At 41.4% G+C, this 22,400-nt stretch overlaps 2 protein-coding genes across 2 annotated transcripts; both read left to right on the plus strand.

Moving 5' to 3' along the window:
• The first annotated feature begins 407 nt into the window (after positions 1-407).
• On the plus strand, positions 408-6,420 carry tsn8 (Tetraspanin-8). Its single transcript, NM_001141205.1, is given in 9 exon segments — positions 408-662; positions 1,490-1,555; positions 1,830-1,943; positions 2,244-2,318; positions 3,357-3,452; positions 3,677-3,775; positions 4,145-4,255; positions 5,180-5,263; positions 5,828-6,420. Coding segments are annotated over 9 exon segments (834 nt in total). The 5' UTR covers positions 408-602; the 3' UTR covers positions 5,957-6,420.
• Positions 6,421-9,872: 3,452 nt separating this feature from the next.
• Positions 9,873-18,772, plus strand: LOC106596871 (ras-related protein Rab-19). Its single transcript, XM_045700282.2, has 4 exons — positions 9,873-10,255; positions 10,400-10,629; positions 15,802-15,985; positions 16,285-18,772. Exons 2-4 carry the CDS (start codon positions 10,426-10,428, stop codon positions 16,566-16,568), a joined length of 672 nt encoding a protein of 223 aa, XP_045556238.1. The 5' UTR covers positions 9,873-10,255; positions 10,400-10,425; the 3' UTR covers positions 16,569-18,772.
• The last annotated feature ends 3,628 nt before the right edge of the window (positions 18,773-22,400 follow it).

Below are 22,400 nucleotides of genomic sequence, written 5' to 3' on the forward strand. Positions count from 1 at the left end.
GACCCAATGGGGCTGCTTCTCAAATAGCAATTTATTCCCTATATAGTGCACTACTTTTTGACCATGGGCTATAGAGCACTAGGGAATAGGGTGCCATTTTGGACGTAAAGTGGTGAGGTCAGAGTTATCCAGAAATGATTTCATGTTCACTCAGGCCTCCTTGCTCTGGACTGGACCTCTGGATTCTGGATTCACGTAGTAGATGCTTTGTTCTGTCAAGACAACAGATAGGAGGGCAGACAATAAACACATCAATATTTACAATGTTGTTTGTGCTCCACTGGTTGCCCTTTTATCAGGGCAACTGGCCACAAATCTTGCTGCTGTGGTTGCACATCTCTCTCTAACTTCCGGAAGAGCCCATTTAAAGAAAATATAAGTCAAGTTCATGGGCGTTGCGTTCATGCGGGCTAGTCCCTCCCATGACACAAAACCCCATTCAGCAGCATGTCAACACACTCATGTTGAGAAGAAGAAGAAACAGTTATTAAAGGAATCGGACAATCTATTTTCTGGACTTAAAGATTCTGGGCTTCAGCTAGACCAACTCTGAAGTGAACTGCTTATCCAAACTGTTGTTTTTATTATAACCAAATATAGAAATGGGAAGAATTAATATCTGCGTAAAACGGGCGTTCATTTTCGTCTGTGTCTTGATCGGTGTAAGTGAAAGTTCATTCTATTGGCCTGGTCGTATTCGAGTAGATAAACCATTTTTTATAGGAGCAGGTCGCCAATTATGACTGTAGATACACGTTTTTTAATACGACATTATTTGTTTACATTATTGCTGGTTATTTTTGTAACTTCAACGCAAGCAGTGAGAGTTGCCGTTTACACGGGACGCTATAAAGAGTGGTGCCGCTTTCATCAACAATAATGAGCCGATTGTTTTATAGTGCAGTATCAAAACAAGCACTGAAATTAAATTGAAATGTTGTATTTAATGTTGCAATTAGGCTACTGGGCTTTAATCTTTCACTGGAACACGTTTTTTAGCGCTGGTTTGTGGGTGTGTTCAGCTTATTTATTTATTTTTCAGCCTTTTAATTTGTCCACTATTTGTTTTTTAGCTGCTAAATATTTTAAAGTTATGAGTTATGTTTATTCTCATCTTCAAATAGGCCTACTGACCTTAGTTATCACGTTTTTGTCAGAATATTAGGCTACTCAATAACTGATATTAGATTTTTATAAACAGCTGACTAAGTAAATATCTCAGCTATTCATTTCTTAATAATGTATAATTTCTTAGTCTATTTATAAATGAGGTATAATATATGTAAATACAATTTACTGTCTGCTTACAAACCATTTGTAGATGGTGTTGGTCAAATGCATTATTGAAGTTATGAAGAAATAGATCCCTCAACTCTCCTCTGAAACAAATGACTGTATCAACCTTTACTGTGCAATATCAGTAGAATTCTCAGTATAATACCCTGTACATTGTAATGATTGATTGTATCATGTGTTGTATTCTCTTCAGATCATCAGCACCCTCTTGCTGGCCATCACATTATTTGGACATGGGTACTTCCACAAATCAGAAGAAGTAATTATGTTATTTTTATAGCCCCTATTACATTTACTAATTATATCATACACATTTCGTTATAATAATGATGTGTCCATCTAGCCTGGTCCCAGATCTGTTTGTGCTGTCTTTCCAACTCCTACAGTGTTTAGTATGACAACAACCATAGAAGTTGGCTATACAGCATAAACAGATCTGAGACCAGGCTAGACTTCAGCAGTATCATTGTAATATTATGATTATAAACCCAGAATTGTCATATCATTAATCTGGCTTGTCTTCCTATTCACAGATAGAGATTCTGCCAGGGATAGCAATTCTTTATGTCCTAGAAGCAGCAACCCTGGTCCTGTCAATCTTTGGGGTTTATGGCGCTCGCAAGGAGAAGAAATGGGCTGTGGTTCTGGTAAGCTTGCCAAGACCTGTCCCAAAGTGTTAGCCTGATCCCAGATCTGTTTGTTTGTCTTGGATAGTTATCATAGGAGTTGGCTATACAGCACAAACAGATCTGGGATCTGGCTACCGACTTGACATCTCCCCTACTGCAAACTGTTCCTTTCTGATAGGTAAGGGCATGCCATACAACTCAAATGAAAACAACGCTTTTCCCATGACCTGTTTCCAACATGTTTTCCAGAAAGTGTGATAAGGTTTGAATTAACCTTTAGTATTGATTTTGCTTTACAACCCCTATATGTGTATGTAGTTTTCAGTAGGTATGTCACTGGCCAGCCTATACCTGTTTGTGGAGTCCGTGAAAACATATCAAGCCAAACCCGAGGTACAGTAGTCTGTATATATACACACACACAGGTAACTGCCAAAATAAAGGAAACACCAACATAAAGTGTCTTAATAGGGTGTTGGGCCACAGCGAGCCAGAACAGATTTAATGCACCTTGGCATAGATCCTACAAGTGTCTGGAACTCTATTGGAGGGATGCGAGACCATTCTTTCACGATAAATTCCATCATTTGGGGTTCTGTTGATGGTGGTAGAAAACGCTGTTTCAGGAGCTGCTTCAGAATCTCACATAGGTGTTCAATTAGGTTGAGATCTGGTGACTGAGACGGCAATGGCATGTGGTTTACATTGATCGTTTTCATGCTCATCAAAGCATTCAGAGACCACTCGTGCCCTTTGGATGGGGGCATATCATCCTTTTTATTATATTGAACCTTTATTTAACTAGGCAAGTCAGTTAAGAACAAATTATTATTTACAATGACGGCCTAGCCCCCCCCCCAGCCAAATCCTCCCCCCCGGCCAAACCCTCCCCTAACCCAGACGACACTGGGCCAATTGTGCGCTGCCCTATGGGACTTCCAATCACAGCCGGTTATGATACAGCCCGGGATCGAACCCGGGTCTGTAGTGATGCCCCTAGTACTGCTGTGCCTTAGACCGCTGCACCACTCGGGAGCCCTAGCCATGGGGAAATAGCCATGTCATGGTAGCCAAAATCATTTTCATACTGTGCATGACCCTAAGCATTATGGGATATTAATTGCTTAATTAACTCAGGAACCACACCTGTGTGGAAGCAGCTACTTTCAATATACTCCATGTCCCTCATTTACTCAAGGGTTTCCATTATTTTGGCAGTTACCTGTATATATCTTAACTTTCTAATTCAACCTTGAGAGAATGTTTGTTTGCTGTTCTGGTTAAAAGATATTTGAGAAGTTATTGTATGATGGTGCAATACATCTGATTCTTGATAATTCAATGTACTGTATCTGTCCATTTCAAATTCAGAACTGATTCTAGGTTTCAGCTGTGAATATAAAACGCAATGTTAACTTGATTCATTTCAAGATGGAGGAGTTAATCAGAGAGAAACATCTAGCTATGATGCCTCTAAGTGGAGCGAATCAAACAGATTTAGAAGAGCTATACAACATACAGACTAAGGTAAGTCACCTTTATTTAATGCTTCTTATGGTCTCTGCTTGTGCCAATTCACAGCCCCAGAGTGCCAATTCAATGTATCTTTAGGGCCGGTTTTCCATATTATGTAAATCTAGGCCTGGACTAAAAGCACTTTCATTGGAGATTTCTCCAGGTTCTTCCAGGACTAGGCCTTAACTATACCTGGTAAATCATGTTTTTATAATGTCTGTTTCCTTCACTTTCAGTTCAAATGCTGTGGGCTCGTACAAGGCTACCAAGACTGGGGCACAGACATCCCCCTCTCCTGTCTCTGTTCTGATGAGGACTCAACAAACTTTAAATGTGTGAGTCTGCTGCGTTAAATAAGTTAACTTGTTGCTGGTGTTATGTGTATGCTGAGGAGGATGGGTTTCAATGTGTCAGTCTGTGTTAAAAATGTTATCACTCAAATATGAAAGTGTAAATCTCTCGTCTTTCGATAAGAGCAATAAAAAAATAAATATTTTTAAAACAAAATACAAAACAGATGAGGACAGTGATAAGACAACCATACATAAACTGAAGAAGATGTACATGACAAAACTGTAAAAGCAACAAAAACGATAGAACACATTTGGACCAGACAATTATCATGGATGACATGATGCAGCCTAATAAGAAATCATGCAGCTAAAGTAAAGCACTGTTTTAAACCATGTCACATTCTATTTCAGGTTGCTCCTGGTAACAATACAAGATGTGTTATTCACTATCCCAACAGTGATATGTCTGAGGATGATGACCACAAGGGACTAATGGATGAACACATGCTGGTATATAAAGAGGTAAAAACATGTCATTCCACTACACCGGGGATGGGCAACTGGCAGCCATTTTGAAGTCCCTTGGATCAATTAGGCCATGTCAGCTAATATTTTTTAGATTGCTAAATTTGTTTACCGGCCACCTATCGAAACTTGTTATCATGGCTGAATTACCACCCATGGGGTCCCCATTGATGTTGTGTGTCAGTCTCACTCATGTCATATTAAAAACTGCATACATTTCTCACCACCCTATGGCAAAATGTGTAGAATTGCAGCAAACTTGCTTTAAAACGGCAACATTTTCTCTTCACCCCATGGCAAAATGTGTAGAATTGCAGCAAACTTGCTTTAAAACGGCAACATTTTCTCTTCACCCAATGTCAAAATGTGTAGAGTTGCACAAAATGAACTCTAAAATAAAAATAAATGTCTCTCTGCTGTCAAGAAGTAAAAAGTTGATTTTAAATTTTGCGCCAAAGGTTTTGCAGTACTCATTGATACAATTGTAACGAACGTCGTTGGAAGAATGGTCAGATCAAGGCGCAGCGTGGTTTGGGTTCATCATCTTTTTTTAAGGTGAACCAGCAACAAAACAGAAACCAACGAAACGTACAGCCTTGTAGGGCTAAAAAGCAACAATACAGAATCAAGATCCCACAAACAACAGGTGGGAAAAGGCTGCCTAAATATGATCCCCAATCAGAGACAACGATAGACAGTTGCCTCTGATTGGGAACCATACCAGGCCAACATAGAAATACAAAAAACTAGAGTACCCACCCTAGTCACACCCTGACCTATCAAAAATAGAGAATAAAAAGGCTCTCTAAGGTCAGGGCGTGACAACAATAAACTGATATTTGTTCAAGTTCTGATATAATACAGAGCTGTATACTCTTGTTTTTCACACAAAATGACAAACTCTTAATTTTTCCTTTTCAGCCATGTCTTCCCATCTTATTCTCTTTGGTGGGCTATGGAATCAGCCTGATGATAGGAACATTAGTAGCACTTCAAGCATTATGGGTATGTATTTCATATCTATGTCTGTACTATTTAACCTTTCCAGGGTTGGGTTCCATTCAGTTTTTAAGAGGCAGCTGGTCCTCGTTGTCTCTAATTGGAGATCATATTTAAGTATTTTTTTTTTCCACCTGTGTTTGTGGGCAGTTATTTTCTGTTTAGTTAGTCTGTGTACCTGACAGAACTGTTGGCTGTTTGTTATTTTGTCTTTAGTATTCTGAGTTAAAATAAATATTCAGTATGAGCACTCAACACGCTGCGCCTTGGTCCCCTCTCTACGACAGCCGTTACAGTTTATTATAATTATTACACGCAGGCCGTATGTGGCAGCTAAAAGCTGAATTGCAGTACACAGTACATACAAGTAAACAAGAACAATTAAAACATCTGAAAGTCAGGATGCTAACTGAAGGATGGATGAATTGACCCCAGCGCTGTACCATAGTGATTTTTACCGTACCTCTCGAGTGTAGGCCTATTTGATTTAACCATTATCTATCACACTCAGCACCTAGTCACCTGCTCCATCAATCCTGACTGAGCCGTTACTGTGTGTCTGGTCCTCAGGATATTGGAGTTGCCCTGGCCATCACAATACTCTGCCAGATGAGAAGAAAGGTTGATGTGCCACCTGTGATCTTCACCTCTCAACCACCTCAGTACAGAGAGCTGTGTGACACAGCAGAGAGTGTCTGAAATGAAATGGTCCTCTTATGAAGGATACTCAATGCACTAGTCTGAGTGCCAGTCTGTTTGTGCCATCATGACAACTCCTGTCACTCATTTGTGTCAAGCCAAACATGACAATGGGTGACAAAGAGTTGGCTTGGCAATGACAGCAATGGAGTTGTCATTGTCCAGACCACAAACAGATCTGGAATCAGGCTAGCAATGCATCCATATTATGTACATACTCATAACACACTTGAAATGACAACAAGGGACATTATTAGACATTAGACATCTTTGCTGTGTTGTCAAAAGTATTACTGTTCAACTGATTATCCATCTGACTGCCAGCAAGAGTCTTCTTATTGGCTGTCAAGGGTTCTATAAAACCTGTGGTTTGTTTTTCTGTTGTAAATAATTAGTAACCATTTAACCATTGAAGTGCCTCAGTGTTGGTGACAGTGTCTTGAATAAAGGGAGAAGCGTCTTTTAAGATTATGTTCCTTTATTCGACAACCAACATCTTTAAAAAAATTATATATTTTGTTTACTAAACCCAACTGTATAATCAAAATGACTTTGCCATTATCACAGGAAGTCACAATCAGACTCGGACAAAAATGGAATTTCCTCCAATGACCTTTGTCCTCTCCCCATCCTCTATTCATTTTCTGCCTTTGTCTTTTCCTCCTGCTCTCTCCTCTCATCCTCCTCTCTAACTCTTTTCCTCCTGCTCTCTCCTCTCATCCTCTTCTCTCTAACTCTTTTCCTCCTGCTCTCTCCTCTCATCCTCCTCTCTCTTCCTCTCATCTTCTTTTCCTGTTTCACCCTCTTCTCCTCCTGTCTTTCACACTCCCTCAGCTCTTTCTCTCTCCTCTTCTGTTCTACCTTCTCTGTCTTTGTCTCTGCTTCTTTTCTCTTCCTCTCCTCCTTCTCTTGTTTCTTCAACTTGTCTTTCTCTTTCTTCCAACTGAATACAGTCTGACTCAGGGGGAAAAGTTGATTAAAACAATGAAGAAGTAATGAAGGACTGTAAACTGTATGATATTAGACCAGTGGCTGTAGCCCGGGTACCAGTCAGTTTAGCTATCATTCCACTCCTTGCCACTCCTTGTCATGCTAAACATTTGGCAGTACAAGGGGTGGAATGTTAACTCAACAGACTGGTACCCAGGCTACTGTGGTACCTACTCATAATATAATTTTACGTTAATTCAATAAACTACTTTGTTCTATTTACCTGTGTGGCAGAAGCTTCCTTGGCAATGTGCTGCGCTGCTGTGGTTCCATCGTCATGGCTCCCCAAATGACCTGCATTGCACTGTAAAATCACAGGAGGGCAGTAGATATTAACTCATCAAGTTAGTTAGATGCACACATCCTAGAGAGAGAGAGAGGGGCCTAGCCTGTTCCCAGATCTGTTTGTGTTATCATGTGTTTGGCATGACAAGCAGAGGCATGATGGCACAAACAGACTGGTTCCCAGGCTAAGAAGGGCCCTTGATACTTCTACAGATACTTCTATCAGTAGCATTTCATCTGTCTACAAACCGTAACTCTAACCTTAACCCTAATCCTTATTTTAAACCTTACCCTAACCGTAACTTTAGCAAGCAGTTGCTTATGAACAGATAGTTTGTTTGTTATCCCCCGTTTTTCACAGCAGGAAAACATTTGAATTATTATGTGGGTTATAATTAATGGACATTTTTTGTAGGGCTTGATACATTTTTCATTAGGGCAAATCAAGTTGGACATTTTTTAAGTGGAAATTACAAACTTTAGAATACTTTTTTAAACCTTGAATACACTACAAGTTTGCACAGATGGACTATCCAAATAACCTAGATTAAGAAGGGTCTTTTCTACTGGTGCATGGTTCTCGCCATGTTTCCATTGCTTTTCATGCCCTGCAAGTCAATGATGGTATTAAGCACGTCAATAGTCTCCCTCAGATGCATGTTCTCTTCCTCCATTGCATTTCTCTCAGTGCTCCACCTCCCCCTCTCTCCTCCTCTTCCTCCTGTCCCACTCTCTGCTCCTCCAGTTCCCTCACCCACTCTTCTCTCTTCTTGTTCTTCTCCTCCATCTTCTCCAGTTCTCTCGCTCTCTCCATCGCTAGATCCAGGAGTTTGCTGAGTGACTCGATCTCCTCCTGCGCTGCCTTGCTCTCCTCTTTTATCCACTCTCTGTCCTCTATCTCTTTCTTTTACAATTATTTGATCATCTTACTCACACTCCTAAACCTCACCATTACCCCCAACATACTTTCCTGACGGTACTCCAGCTATAGCTGGTACTCCAGCATATCTCTCTCTAGCTGTTCCACTCTAACCAAAGCTTCTTCTGGTTAACTCTGTTATCCTCTAAATCTATCATCTCCTTTTCCTTCTTCTGGTTAACTCTGTTATCCTCTAAATTTATCATCTCCTTTTCCTTCTTCTGGTTAACTCTGTTATCCTCTAAATTTATCATCTCCTTTTCCTTCTTCTGGTTAACTCTGTGCACCGTTTCTCTCTCTCCTTCTCCAGCTGCAGCTCTATCTCTTCCTTCTCTTCTGCTCTCTCCATCTCCACTGTGCACCGTTTCTCTCTCTCCTTCTCCAGCTGCAGCTCTATCTCTTCCTTCTCTTCTGCTCTCTCCATCTCCACTGTGCACCGTTTCTCTCTCTCCTTCTCCAGCTCTATCTCTTCCTTCTCTTCTGCTCTCTCCATCACCACTGTGCACCGTTTCTCTCTCTCCTTCTCCAGCTGCAGCTCTATCTCTTCCTTCTCTTCTGCTCTCTCCATCTCCACATGCACCGTTTCTCTCTATCCTTCTCCAGCTCTACCTCCTTCTCTTCTGCTCTCTCCATCACCACTGTGCACCGTTTCTCTCTCCCCTTCTCCAGCTCTATCTCTTCCTTCTCTTCTGCTCTCTCCATCTCCACATGCACTGTTTCTCTCTCTCCTTCTCCAGCTGCAGCTCTATCTCTTCCTTCTCTTCTGCTCTCTCCATCTCCACATGCACTGTTTCTCTCTATCCTTCTCCAGCTCTACCTCCTCCTTCTCTTCTCTTGTCCTCCTCAACTCTGCCTCTAACAACCTTCTCTCTCTCCATCTTAATTAGATGCCATTCCAACTCCCCGTCTTGCTTCAGATGTCCGTCTCCGTCTCTCAGACTGCTTTATCTCTGCACTACATTCTTCCCTTTCTCTTCCTGATTCTCTCAGTCTCTTTCTGTATCACAGATCTTAATGGATCACACTCCCCCGCTGCTTGTATTGCCCGGTCTACTGCAAGCTCCAGCCTTTCTTTCTCATCCAGTTCCCCTTATTTCTTCTCTTCATCCATCTATTCCCTCTTCTTCTGAAACTAATTTTCTTCTACTTTTAAGTTTTCTTTCTTTTTATTTTGATAGTTTCTTTTTCCCCCAAACTCTTTCCTAGTTTTTCCTGGAGATCCTCACTCGTCATCTCATACTCTCTGTCACTGTCCCCAAGACTCTGCAATGGTAACCAAGCCATTGCTCCACCAATCCACAAGGAGTTATGTTGTGGTGGAGAATGTTTTGATTTAAGTGTTCTGGAAGATGATATTCATTTGAATATAATGTTTCATTCAAAGCAACTGCTTTACAGTTCTGAGTTCCAACATTGAATAGAATGTGAGGCAGAGTTTCCACAAATACTGAAAGTTGTTTTTCTCAGTTAAAAACAATAATGATAACATGATATATAATTATAATATATCAAAACGGTTTATCTGTTTTTGTATCTATTTTGTTATCTATTTAATTTTGAAAGTGTTTTAACAAAGTCTTTTTAACATATTGTATCCAGGTTTTGAGAGCAATGTCAATGAGAACTGAAACACTACATTTCCCACAATACCACAGGTGGGGGCTCACGTGACGATTAGCAGGTAGGGCGGGATTAAATTGTTTGCGGTGCAGTTGGACAGTTAAGGGTGGGCGGGTAGAGAGAGACGGAAAAACATAGTGAGGGCGGGAAGGCAACAGGTGGATGGAGAAAGAGAAAGTCATCCACTAACAAAGACAATCTGGAGGAGAAAGATGGCAGCTCTTTTGACAGTGTAAAGGAGACTCAATCTGTTTCTTATTCTGTGTGGAAGAGTAGTGCTTACTATTGGCTGTTCAGTGCACTCTGTTGCCGTTGGAAATGAACTGGGGCAACACCTGAGAAGGAGGCTGGTCGGGAGCAGAAAGGGAATGATTTGAGCCGCTGTTATCCTCACCTGGTGGATGTAAGGGAGGGAGAGGGAGAGAGGCCTGATTGGAGGGAACATTCTGGGCTTGACTGAAAGACCTGTGCTCAATTCTTAACAGGTACAAGTCAACAAGAGACCCTATGTCATCAGTGATTATAACCTAGCCACAACCATAGCATTGTAAGGCAGACATCAGGCACTTGCTTATAACACTGTTGTAACATAGTCCTAGCATTGTGACGTGTGTTGGTGTGGCTCCCAGGCCCAGACAGCCCGCTCCTCTTCACGATGCAGCAGCCAACTGGAGGAGTGGAGCAGCAGGACGAATCCTTTGATTTCCTGTTCAAGATCATCCTGATTGGAGATTCCAACGTGGGCAAGACCTGCGTGGTCCAGAGCTTCAAGTCAGGACAGTTCTCAGAGAGGCAACAGAACACCATAGGCGTGGACTTCACCGTGCGGACAGTGGACATCGAGGGCAAGAAAATTAAGGTAAGGAAGTCAGCCTCAAACCTTTAGAAGAAATGGTGCTTTATAGAACTAAAAAGGGTTCAATGAAAGTCAGCCTAACCCTAAACCTAACCCTACAGTCACTGTCACTCCAGCAAGCTGTTGCATAGCAACAGAGCTGCAGTTGGTAGTTTGTTGATAGTTTGAACATCTACAACACATCTTCTGTTGTTGACTATACACATAACTTATAACTGAAATGTCAAAGTGTTGCCTCCTGATCAGATTAGTTGCTGTCTGAATACTTCAGTTTCCAGGCCATTAGAGTGGTTGGTGTAAAATACAGCTGTTGTCTTGTGATACTGCCAAGAAGGCTTTGCAGGCCTTAATTAAGTTGACACTTAATACAAGTTGGACCAGCATTTCATGAGGGACTCGCCTTTCTGGTTCTCCTACAACACATCAGTCATTCCTCTTTCTCTTCCCTGACCAAAAACGTCAGTACCTATTGAGGTCAAACTACTGTATGCTTGAATAGGAAACTCTATGAGGGGCTAGCTACACTCTTATCATTGTTTTTACTATCTAGAACCTTAAAGGCTTTTTGGTTGCAGGTAGAATGCTTTTGTGTTCCATGTAGAACCATTTCTACAGATGGTTCTACCTGAAGCCCAAAACGGTTCTAACTGGAATCAAAAAGGGTTCTCCTATGGGTCAGCAGAAGAACTCTTTTGGAACCGTTTTTTCTAAGAGTGAAGGTTTAAATACTTTCGAGATACTTTAGGTTTAAATGATTTTGTAGCTGGAGGGCACCTCCCTCCCTCCTCTACCTACACCTGCTAACTGTATTGTTCCCCAAACCTGCCAGACAAGGTGATAGGAAGGTATTTATGGTGCGCTCTCTTCCTCTTACCAACCATAGAGAAACACTCTTAGAAAAAAGGGTTACAAAAGGATTATTCCACTGTCCCCGTAGGAGAACCTTTTTTGGTTCCATGTAGAAGCCTCTGTGGAAAGAACCAAAAAGGGTTCTATGGGGACAGCCAAATAGCCATTTTGGGTTGTAGATAGCACCTTTTTGTTTAAGAGTGGTATCTGTACATTATTACTAGAGGGGCCTACTGTGTGTCATATACCTCCTTCATTCTAGAATGGCTTCTATTTCATTCTGTGTTACTGACCGTATCCTCAACCAACTGACCTTTGACACAGGAAGGAAGGAAGAGCAGGCAAGTGGATGGCTTCAGAATGTATCTCAGTCTGGGGCTCTGTCCCAGAGCGCACCCTATTCCTAATCTAGTGCACTACTTTTGACCAGGGCCCATGTCTCTGGTCGAAAGTAGTGCACTATATAGGGAATAGGGTGCCATTTGGTTTATGGCCACTCTGTGTGAATAGGGCCTTGTTGCCTCAACTGACCGCACATCAGAACGTATGCAAATCATGCATGATGACAACACTAGACCATTGTTGCTATCCCTGTACCACACACAACTCCACGTGACGACTGTAACCACACAACGAGACAGATCAATGCAAACAGCATTTATTGAGACTGCTTGTACTATTTACTGACAGGAACATGGATATTATTCTGCTGTAAAGAGTTCTATTTACTGACAGGAACATGGATATTATTCTGCTGTAAAGAGTTCTATTTACTGACAGGAACATGGATATTATTCTGCTGTAAAGAGTTCTATTTACTGACAGGAACATGGATATTATTCCGCTGTAAAGAGTTCTATTTACTCACAGGAACATGGATATTATTCTGCTGTAAAGAGTTCTATTTACTGACAGGAACATGGATATTATTCTGCTGTAAAGAGTTCTATTTACTGACAGGAACATGGATATTATTCCGCTGTAAAGAGTTCTATTTACTGACACGAACATGGATATTATTCTGCTGTAAAGAGTTCTATTTACTGACAGGAACATGGATATTATTCCGCTGTAAAGAGTTCTATTTACTGACAGGAACATGGATATTATTCTGCTGTAAAGAGTTCTATTTACTGACAGGAACATGGATATTATTCTGCTGTAAAGAGTTCTATTTACTGACAGGAACATGGATATTATTCCGCTGTAAAGAGTTCTATTTACTCACAGGAACATGGATATTATTCTGCTGTAAAGAGTTCTATTTACTGACAGGAACATGGATATTATTCCGCTGTAAAGAGTTCTATTTACTGACAGGAACATGGATATTATTCCGCTGTAAAGAGTTCTATTTACTGACAGGAACATGGATATTATTCCGCTGTAAAGAGTTCTATTTACTGACAGGAACATGGATATTATTCCGCTGTAAAGAGTTCTATTTACTGACAGGAACATGGATATTATTCTGCTGTAAAGAGTTCTATTTACTCACAGGAACATGGATATTATTCTGCTGTAAAGAGTTCTATTTACTGACAGGAACATGGATATTATTCCGCTGTAAAGAGTTCTATTTACTGACAGGAACATGGATATTATTTCGCTGTAAAGAGTTCTATTTACTCACAGGAACATGGATATTATTCTGAAGTAAAGAGTTCTATTTACTGACAGGAACATGGATATTATTCTGCTGTAAAGAGTTCTATTTACTGACAGGAACATGGATATTATTCTGCTGTAAAGAGTTCTATTTACTGACAGGAACATGGATATTATTCTGCTGTAAAGAGTTCTATTTACTGACAGGAACATGGATATTATTCTGCTGTAAAGAGTTCTATTTACTGACAGGAACATGGATATTATTCTGCTGTAAAGAGTTCTATTTACTGACAGGAACATGGATATTATTCCGCTGTAAAGAGTTCTATTTACTCACAGGAACATGGATATTATTCTGCTGTAAAGAGTTCTATTTACTGACAGGAACATGGATATTATTCCGCTGTAAAGAGTTCTATTTACTGACAGGAACATGGATATTATTCCGCTGTAAAGAGTTCTATTTACTGACAGGAACATGGATATTATTCCGCTGTAAAGAGTTCTATTTACTGACAGGAACATGGATATTATTCCGCTGTAAAGAGTTCTATTTACTGACAGGAACATGGATATTATTCCGCTGTAAAGAGTTCTATTTACTGACAGGAACATGGATATTATTCCGCTGTAAAGAGTTCTATTTACTGACAGGAACATGGATATTATTCTGCTGTAAAGAGTTCTATTTACTCACAGGAACATGGATATTATTCTGCTGTAAAGAGTTCTATTTACTGACAGGAACATGGATATTATTCCGCTGTAAAGAGTTCTATTTACTGACAGGAACATGGATATTATTTCGCTGTAAAGAGTTCTATTTACTCACAGGAACATGGATATTATTCTGAAGTAAAGAGTTCTATTTACTGACAGGAACATGGATATTATTCTGCTGTAAAGAGTTCTATTTACTGACAGGAACATGGATATTATTCTGCTGTAAAGAGTTCTATTTACTGACAGGAACATGGATATTATTCTGCTGTAAAGAGTTCTATTTACTGACAGGAACATGGATATTATTCTGCTGTAAAGAGTTCTATTTACTGACAGGAACATGGATATTATTCTGCTGTAAAGAGTTCTATTTACTGACAGGAACATGGATATTATTCTGCTGTAAAGAGTTCTATTTACTCACAGGAACATGGATATTATTCTGCTGTAAAGAGTTCTATTTACTGACAGGAACATGGATATTATTCCGCTGTAAAGAGTTCTAATTAGTTTCTTTAGTCACTTTGCATGAAAACGGCAGTTCTCTTGCTCCAGGCAGTTCTCTTGCTCCAGGCAGTGCTCTTGCTCCAGGCAGTGCTCTTGCTCCAGGCAGTGCTCTTGCTCCAGGCAGAAATGGAGTTGCAGGGTGTTTTGCTTCCCGCCCTATAGAGGTGTGTCATTGTTAAACACAGGAACCAGTGGAAATCCCCTGTGCATCACTGCACACATCCTGTATATAAGCTATCCCTCCCAAAGCCAGAGACATGTTTAGTACATTACAACTACAGCACATATGAATCAAGACATAGATAATCCCTACAGTAGCTTTTGGAAGCATATAAAATATGTTTTATCCAACAAGTTCTCCTGTGCTTGTGTACATGTTGTGTGGCTGATTAGGAGAAAGAGAGATGAACGGAGTTAACAGGGGTTTTAGAGGAAGACAAAGATAAAGTCTGTGAGGAGAGTGATAAAGAAACCAATGCAGGTTAAGACCAGGTGAGCATGGGAGATTAGGAACTCTGGTGCCAGGTGTGTCAGGTTGCTATGGCAGTTGTTGCTATGCTAACATGAAGAGAGGAGCAGGTCAGGCAGAGGCTGAAGGAGATGCCTCAGACGTACAGTGGCATATTGCAGCCTTTTTTTAACATTTACAGTACATCATAATTTTGTTAAGGTGCCATTTCAGTAGTGCTGCCTTCACACAGAGTATTGTTCCCTCCAGGAGTATATTAGACTGTGAGATCATTGTTTTGTATTGTTCCCTCCAGGAGTATTTTAGACTGTGAGATCATTGTTTTGTATTGTTCCCTCCAGGAGTATTTTAGACTGTGAGATCATTGTTTTGTATTGTTCCCTCCAGGAGTATATTAGACTGTGAGATCATTGTTTTGTATTGTTCCCTCCAGGAGTATATTAGACTGTGAGATCATTGTTTTGTATTGTTCCCTCCAGGAGTATATTAGACTGTGAGATCATTGTTTTGTATTGTTCCCTCCAGGAGTATTTTAGACTGTGAGATCATTGTTTTGTATTGTTCCCTCCAGGAGTATATTAGACTGTGAGATCATTGTTTTGTATTGTTCCCTCCAGGAGTATATTAGACTGTGAGATCATTGTTTTGTATTGTTCCCTCCAGGAGTATTTTAGACTGTGAGATCATTGTTTTGTATTGTTCCCTCCAGGAGTATATTAGACTGTGAGATCATTGTTTTGTATTGTTCCCTCCAGGAGTATATTAGACTGTGAGATCATTGTTTTGTATTGTTCCCTCCAGGAGTATATTAGACTGTGAGATCATTGTTTTGTATTGTTCCCTCCAGGAGTATATTAGACTGTGAGATCATTGTTTTGTATTGTTCCCTCCAGGAGTATATTAGACTGTGAGATCATTGTTTTGTATTGTTCCCTCCAGGAGTATATTAGACTGTGAGATCATTGTGTTTGTGTGTGCGATATTTATCTAATTCTGTGTGTGTCTGTGTAAAACAGATGCAGGTATGGGACACGGCTGGACAGGAGCGTTTCCGGACCATCACCCAGAGTTACTACCGCAGCGCCCACGGCGCCATGATCGCCTATGACATCACACGCCACGGAACCTTTGACTCCGTGTCCAATTGGATCAGGGAGGTGGAGCTGTACGGCGCGGCCAATGTAGTGCTCTGTCTCATTGGTGAGTGGGAGCAAAAATATTTGCTAACGCTATGTGGATGGGCCATTGTTTTTAATTGAACTGTTTGTTCTATCATTTGTATTTCTATAATTGTGATGTAAAGATTTGAAATAAAAAGGTTTCCGGGCCTCTCTCAGAAAAGAGCTTCAAACCTTTAAAATACTTTAACCCCTGACCCCTTCCTGTTCAAATAAAGGTTTTTGACAAATCAGTTCTAAAAACAAAACTTTAAACACCTATTTCTCTCCCTCCCAGGCAACAAGTCACATTTCCAACAATGTCCTTCCTCTCCCTCCCAGGTAACAAGTCTGACCTGGAGTCTGAGCGTCAGGTGTTGTTCCAGGAGGCATGCTGTATGGCTGAGGAGAGAGGCATCCTGGCAGCGTTAGAGACCTCAGCTAAGGAGGCCCAGAATGTGGACGATGCCTTCATGATGATGGCCCGCGAGCTGCTGGCACGCAACGGCATGGCCGTCCGGCAACAGGCCCCTAGCAACAATGACTCGCCCCGCGTCCTGCTCCGAGCCAACTCACGACCAATCAACGGGCCAGCGGTGATCACAGACAAGAAGACGTGTTGCTGACATAGAGAGGAGGAAGGACAACAGAGGGAGTTTAAGAATGGATACCTGGGGGGACATGTGTGTGCCACTGTGTTGCCTGGAGGAGGACAGAATAAGGCAGGGATCATCAACTAGATTCAGCCGTGGGACGATTTTTTTCTGGAACGGATGGTCGGAGGGCCGGAACACAATTACAATTCATATGTAAACCACAAATTGACCGCCAGAAGCCCAAACAGATATAGTTTGACTAAAACATAATCTTTTCAAACCTTGCTCACATTTGTATACGATCACGTATCTCTCTATTATGCGTGGGAATACTTGGGAACAGATTTCTTCAATTAAAATCACTTGGAGCTGATTTCCTGGTGTTTCTACAATCTTTAATGTCCAACAATGAAAATTACACAAAGAAATATATATATATAATATATCTTCTTCTTTTTTTTAACTTGGGGGGCCAAATAAACCCACCGGCGTGCCGCCAGCTGGGGAACCCTGGAATAGGGGAAGCTGAGACTGTTACCCAGTACACACACACCTTTTTTGTGGGTGCCTTTAGGTACTATTGACCTATGACCTATGCAGTGGTGTAACGCAGTTTCTCAAACCCCCGACCCCCCCCCCCCCCCCACAAGGTACGAGCAATTTAATAAAAAAATGCTCTGTAGCGTTTTATAGCTGATCTCAGGCTCTTTTCCATATTCTGCTGAGAGAACACGTTGCTGTTTTAGTTCTCGGGGATTCTTTAAAGACGCGACAATCTCAACTTTTTCCCACGATTGTTTCACTCTAACATTAGATTATTCAAATATGTAATACAAATCTCCAAACTTCTTTTTGATTAGTTTTCTAGATGTAGGACATAAAACAACATTTATAAAACAAACATCACCCCTACGTCTAACATAGCAAATATTACAATTCTTTAAGCATCTGTTGCAGAACAATTCAAATATTTTGTCTGAATATTGACAACAACAACAAAATCTTAAGGGGTAGTTGGCAACAGATACTGATACTGCCTCTAAAAATACGAGTTCAATAAAAAAAAAAGTAAAATATGGAAAATGATTAATTTCAGCACTCGGAGTTGGCGTTAGACAAAAACCTGACAGAGTTGATGCTTAACAGAGTGGACAAAAAATGATGCTTAACAGAGTGGACAGAAATTGATGCTTAACAGAGTGGACAGAAAATGATGCTTAACAGAGTGGACAGAAATTGATGCTTAACAGAGTGGACAGAAATTGATGCTTAACAGAGTGGACAGAAATTGATGCTTAATTCAAGTGGTATACACAGTAGCAATTATGTTTTACTCAGTTGCTTTATGACTCTAAATCCTCATTTAAAGAATATTTCTCTCACAACTGAGATTTGGTGAACTACGTCAGATTATTCTAAAATCTGAAATGAATCAGGAATGAGGAGGGTCAGCTATGCCATAAGGACTCCTTGTCCATCTCCTCGTTAGATTACGATAGAATATGAATTTTGGTTCAAATATGTTACATTTAAGTCACAGAGGGCTATTGCATAAAACTACATAAGATCATGTTTCAGTTAATATCCATTATTGGGGAGTTAATTTTGGGGAGTTTGAAATTGGGATCCTTTGCTCAGGACAGGGCATTTCCAGGCATAGAGCCGACATGGAAATGAATAATATTGAAAGTATTTAGAAGATTTGAAAAAAAACTATTATTGTGGGGGTGCGTGCTATGCCAGGGGATCTATGACACTGTGACCTTGTGAGTGTCCCGGGGGGGAGTGGACTGGAGCAGTGGATGAAACACTACATTACTGCTCCACCTGCTGCTATCCATGTTGTTGCTGAAAGCCTACAGTGCCTGAACGGTGCCTGAACAGGACCTGAACAGGACCTGCACATTGCCTGTAGTGTGACTCCCAGCAGCTTCCTCACACAGAGCAAGCTATGGTATTGGATTAGAACAAACGTGCACATCAGTGACGTACTACTGACGTCTCCAGAGACATTTTCATTTGTGATGATTTATGTACAATGATGCCTAATATGTGACCGTCATTGGTCAGTGGTCATACGTTATACTATTGTTATAGACATTCAATTAGATTTTCATTTGAGGCCATGTGGCAGAAAGTGATAAGGGAAGCTAGTGGGTCTGGGAAGGTGTGATGTATTTTGTATCTTTTGTATTGTTTCTCAAAGATCAAATAAAATCAACAACAAAAGAATACATAGATTGTAAAAGATGATTTGCAGTAATTCGTTGAGGAAAAAGGTTGAGGTTCAGTTTGAACTAAGTGCTGCACTACGGGCTTTTCAAGTCGGGCCTTTGGAAAAGTACGATACCTGTGTGTCAGTAAGGAGAATAAGGACATGCGTACACTTTGGTAAGACACTGAAAACCGGTGTAACTCTCTGGATACCACTAGAGGGAGTAGTAGGTCTACATTCACTTATCCACTTCGGAGCATCAGAAGAAGAGAGAACGAAGCAGCTCCATCATTATGAGTCAAGTGAAGCATCATTGACAACAGCCACAGTATTTCTGCCTGGATACTGTAACTCCTAGACCTGCTATGACCTAACATCACAGGGCCTCTTGTTGCTAAAAAAAGTATAGACTCATTTATCCAAATACGGAAATTCTGTTGAAATGTGTATGGCCTGCCAAACCATCCTGCTTTTGACATAATACTTCTACTCTCGACAAAGAACTCGGCAACATCTGGACGAAATGTGAGTTTGGAGAATGCACATAGCTTGGCAGTGAATACCTGGAGAGAGCCTTTGATTCTGCAGCAGGTATGACAGTACCAGGAGAGAGCCTTTGATTCTGCAGCAGGTATGACAGTTAGTACCAGGAGAAAGCCTTTGATTCTGCAGCAGGTATGACAGTTAGTACCAGGAGAGAGCCTTTGATTCTGCAGCAGGTATGACAGTACCAGGAGAGAGCCTTTGATTCTGCAGCAGGTATGACAGTTAGTACCAGGAGAGAGCCTTTGATTCTGCAGCAGGTATGACAGTTAGTACCAGGAGAAAGCCTTTGATTCTGCAGCAGGTATGACAGTTAGTACCTGGAGAGAGCCTTTGATTCTGCAGCAGGTATGACAGTTAGTACCAGGAGAGAGCCTTTGATTCTGCAGCAGGTATGACAGTTAGTACCAGGAGAGAGCCTTTGATTCTGCAGCAGGTATGACAGTTAGTACCAGGAGAGAGCCTTTGATTCTGCAGCAGGTATGACAGTTAGTACCAGGAGAGATCCTTTGATTCTGCAGCAGGTATGACAGTTAGTACCTGGAGAGAGCCTTTGATTCTTCAGCAGGTATGACAGTTAGTACCAGGAGAGATCCTTTGATTCTGCAGCAGGTATGACAGTGAGTACCAGGAGAGAGCCTTTGATTCTGCAGCAGGTATGACAGTGAGTACCAGGAGAGAGCCTTTGATTCTGCAGCAGGTATGACAGTTAGTACCAGGAGAGATCCTTTGATTCTGCACCAGGTATGACAGTTAGTACCAGGAGAGAGCCTTTGATTCTGCAGCAGGTATGACAGTTAGTACCAGGAGAGAGCCTTTGATTCTGCAGCAGGTATGACAGTTAGTACCAGGAGAGAGCCTTTGATTCTGCAGCAGGTATGACAGTTAGTACCAGGAGAGAGCCTTTGATTCTGCAGCAGGTATGACAGTTAGTACCAGGAGAGAGCCTTTGATTCTGCAGCAGGTATGACAGTTAGTACCAGGAGAGAGCCTTTGATTCTGCAGCAGGTATGACAGTTAGTACCAGGAGAGATCCTTTGATTCTGCAGCAGGTATGACAGTGAGTACCAGGAGAGAGCCTTTGATTCTGCAGCAGGTATGACAGTTAGTACCAGGAGAGAGCCTTTGATTCTGCAGCAGGTATGACAGTTAGTACCAGGAGAGAGCCTTTGATTCTGCAGCAGGTATGACAGTTAGTACCAGGAGAGATCCTTTGATTCTGCAGCAGGTATGACAGTTAGTACCAGGAGAGATCCTTTGATTCTGCACCAGGTATGACAGTTAGTACCAGGAGAGCTCCTTTGATTCTGCAGCAGGTATGACAGTTAGTACCAGGAGAGAGCCTTTGATTCTGCAGCAGGTATGACAGTTAGTACCAGGAGAGAGCCTTTGATTCTGCAGCAGGTATGACAGTTAATACCAGGAGAGATCCTTTGATTCTGCAGCAGGTATGACAGTTAGTACCAGGAGAGAGCCTTTGATTCTGCAGCAGGTATGACAGTTAGTACCAGGAGAGAGCCTTTGATTCTGCAGCAGGTATGACAGTTAGTACCAGGAGAGATCCTTTGATTCTGCAGCAGGTATGACAGTTAGTACCAGGAGAGAGCCTTTGATTCTGCAGCAGGTATGACAGTTAGTACCAGGAGAGATCCTTTGATTCTGCAGCAGGTATGACAGTTAGTACCAGGAGAGCTCCTTTGATTCTGCAGCAGGTATGACAGTTAGTACCAGGAGAGATCCTTTGATTCTGCAGCAGGTATGACAGTTAGTACCAGGAGAGCTCCTTTGATTCTGCAGCAGGTATGACAGTTAGTACCAGGAGAGATCCTTTGATTCTGCAGCAGGTATGACAGTTAGTACCAGGAGAGATCCTTTGATTCTGCAGCAGGTATGACAGTTAGTACCAGGAGAGCTCCTTTGATTCTGCAGCAGGTATGACAGTTAGTACCAGGAGAGATCCTTTGATTCTGCAGCAGGTATGACAGTTAGTACCAGGAGAGAGCCTTTGATTCTGCAGCAGGTATGACAGTTAGTACCAGGAGAGATCCTTTGATTCTGCAGCAGGTATGACAGTTAGTACCAGGAGAGAGCCTTTGATTCTGCAGCAGGTATGACAGTTAGTACCAGGAGAGAGCCTTTGATTCTGCAGCAGGTATGACAGTTAGTACCAGGAGAGAGCCTTTGATTCTGCAGCAGGTATGACAGTTAGTACCAGGAGAGCTCCTTTGATTCTGCAGCAGGTATGACAGTTAGTACCAGGAGAGAGCCTTTGATTCTGCAGCAGGTATGACAGTTAGTACCAGGAGAGATCCTTTGATTCTGCACCAGGTATGACAGTTAGTACCAGGAGAGAGCCTTTGATTCTGCAGCAGGTATGACAGTGAGTACCAGGAGAGATCCTTTGATTCTGCAGCAGGTATGACATTGTGGCATACCCACATGAGATAACATTTTCACACATTACCTGTGTAGGAGTTAGTTTGAATCACTGTTGCTTCTAGCTAAGATGATCTACTTCCTGCAGGCTTTGATCAATTAGTAAATAGGTGTTATTACTGCGCCGTTGGAGCTAGAAACACAAGCATTTCGCTGCACCTGCGATAACATTTGCAAATCTGTGTATTCGACCAATAAACTTTGATTTGATTTGAAATCATGTGATGCTGCTTTCAGCCTTACCAATGTATACTGCAATGTCCCTTGGTGGGATGAATAAAGTACTACTAACTACAACGACCATTACTACTGCTTTCAGTGTTATTATTATTATTATTATAACAACAATCAAAAGCAACATGACCATGGGTCTTTTTTTAAAATGGAATTTTATGAGGCACCGACTGAAACAGATATGGTTTAAATGTATAGTTTTCAGATGCGTTGAAAAGCAACACAACTGAACCTGTCACGGGCTGGCTCGAGGAACAACAGGAGAATCTGTCGTGACAGAACCCAGGTATGTGAACCCCTGTGACCTGTAATGAGAAACACATCCAGGGACACCCAATGAATGTCCAGCAGTATTACGCCTAAAGCTATTCCAGCTTTCCTGTTCCCAGCTCCACATAACAGGGGCATTACTGTTATCTGACGCCTTAGTTGGT

The sequence above is a fragment of the Salmo salar genome, chromosome 17, assembly GCF_965601325.2.
Source record: "Salmo salar chromosome 17, fSalSal1, whole genome shotgun sequence".
Lineage (NCBI taxonomy): Eukaryota > Metazoa > Chordata > Actinopteri > Salmoniformes > Salmonidae > Salmo > Salmo salar.

What these genes read in the sequence shown, in the direction of transcription:
- LOC106596871 (XM_045700282.2), top strand. Translation starts at nt 10,426, where the DNA reads ATGCAGCAGCCAACTGGAGGAGTGGAGCAGCAGGACGAATCCTTTGAT. An exon ending in TCGAGGGCAAGAAAATTAAG is followed by an intron (nt 10,630 to 15,801) that starts GTAAGGAAGTCA and finishes TGTGTAAAACAG; the next exon opens with ATGCAGGTATGGGACACGGC. An exon ending in TGTAGTGCTCTGTCTCATTG is followed by an intron (nt 15,986 to 16,284) that starts GTGAGTGGGAGC and finishes TCTCCCTCCCAG; the next exon opens with GTAACAAGTCTGACCTGGAG.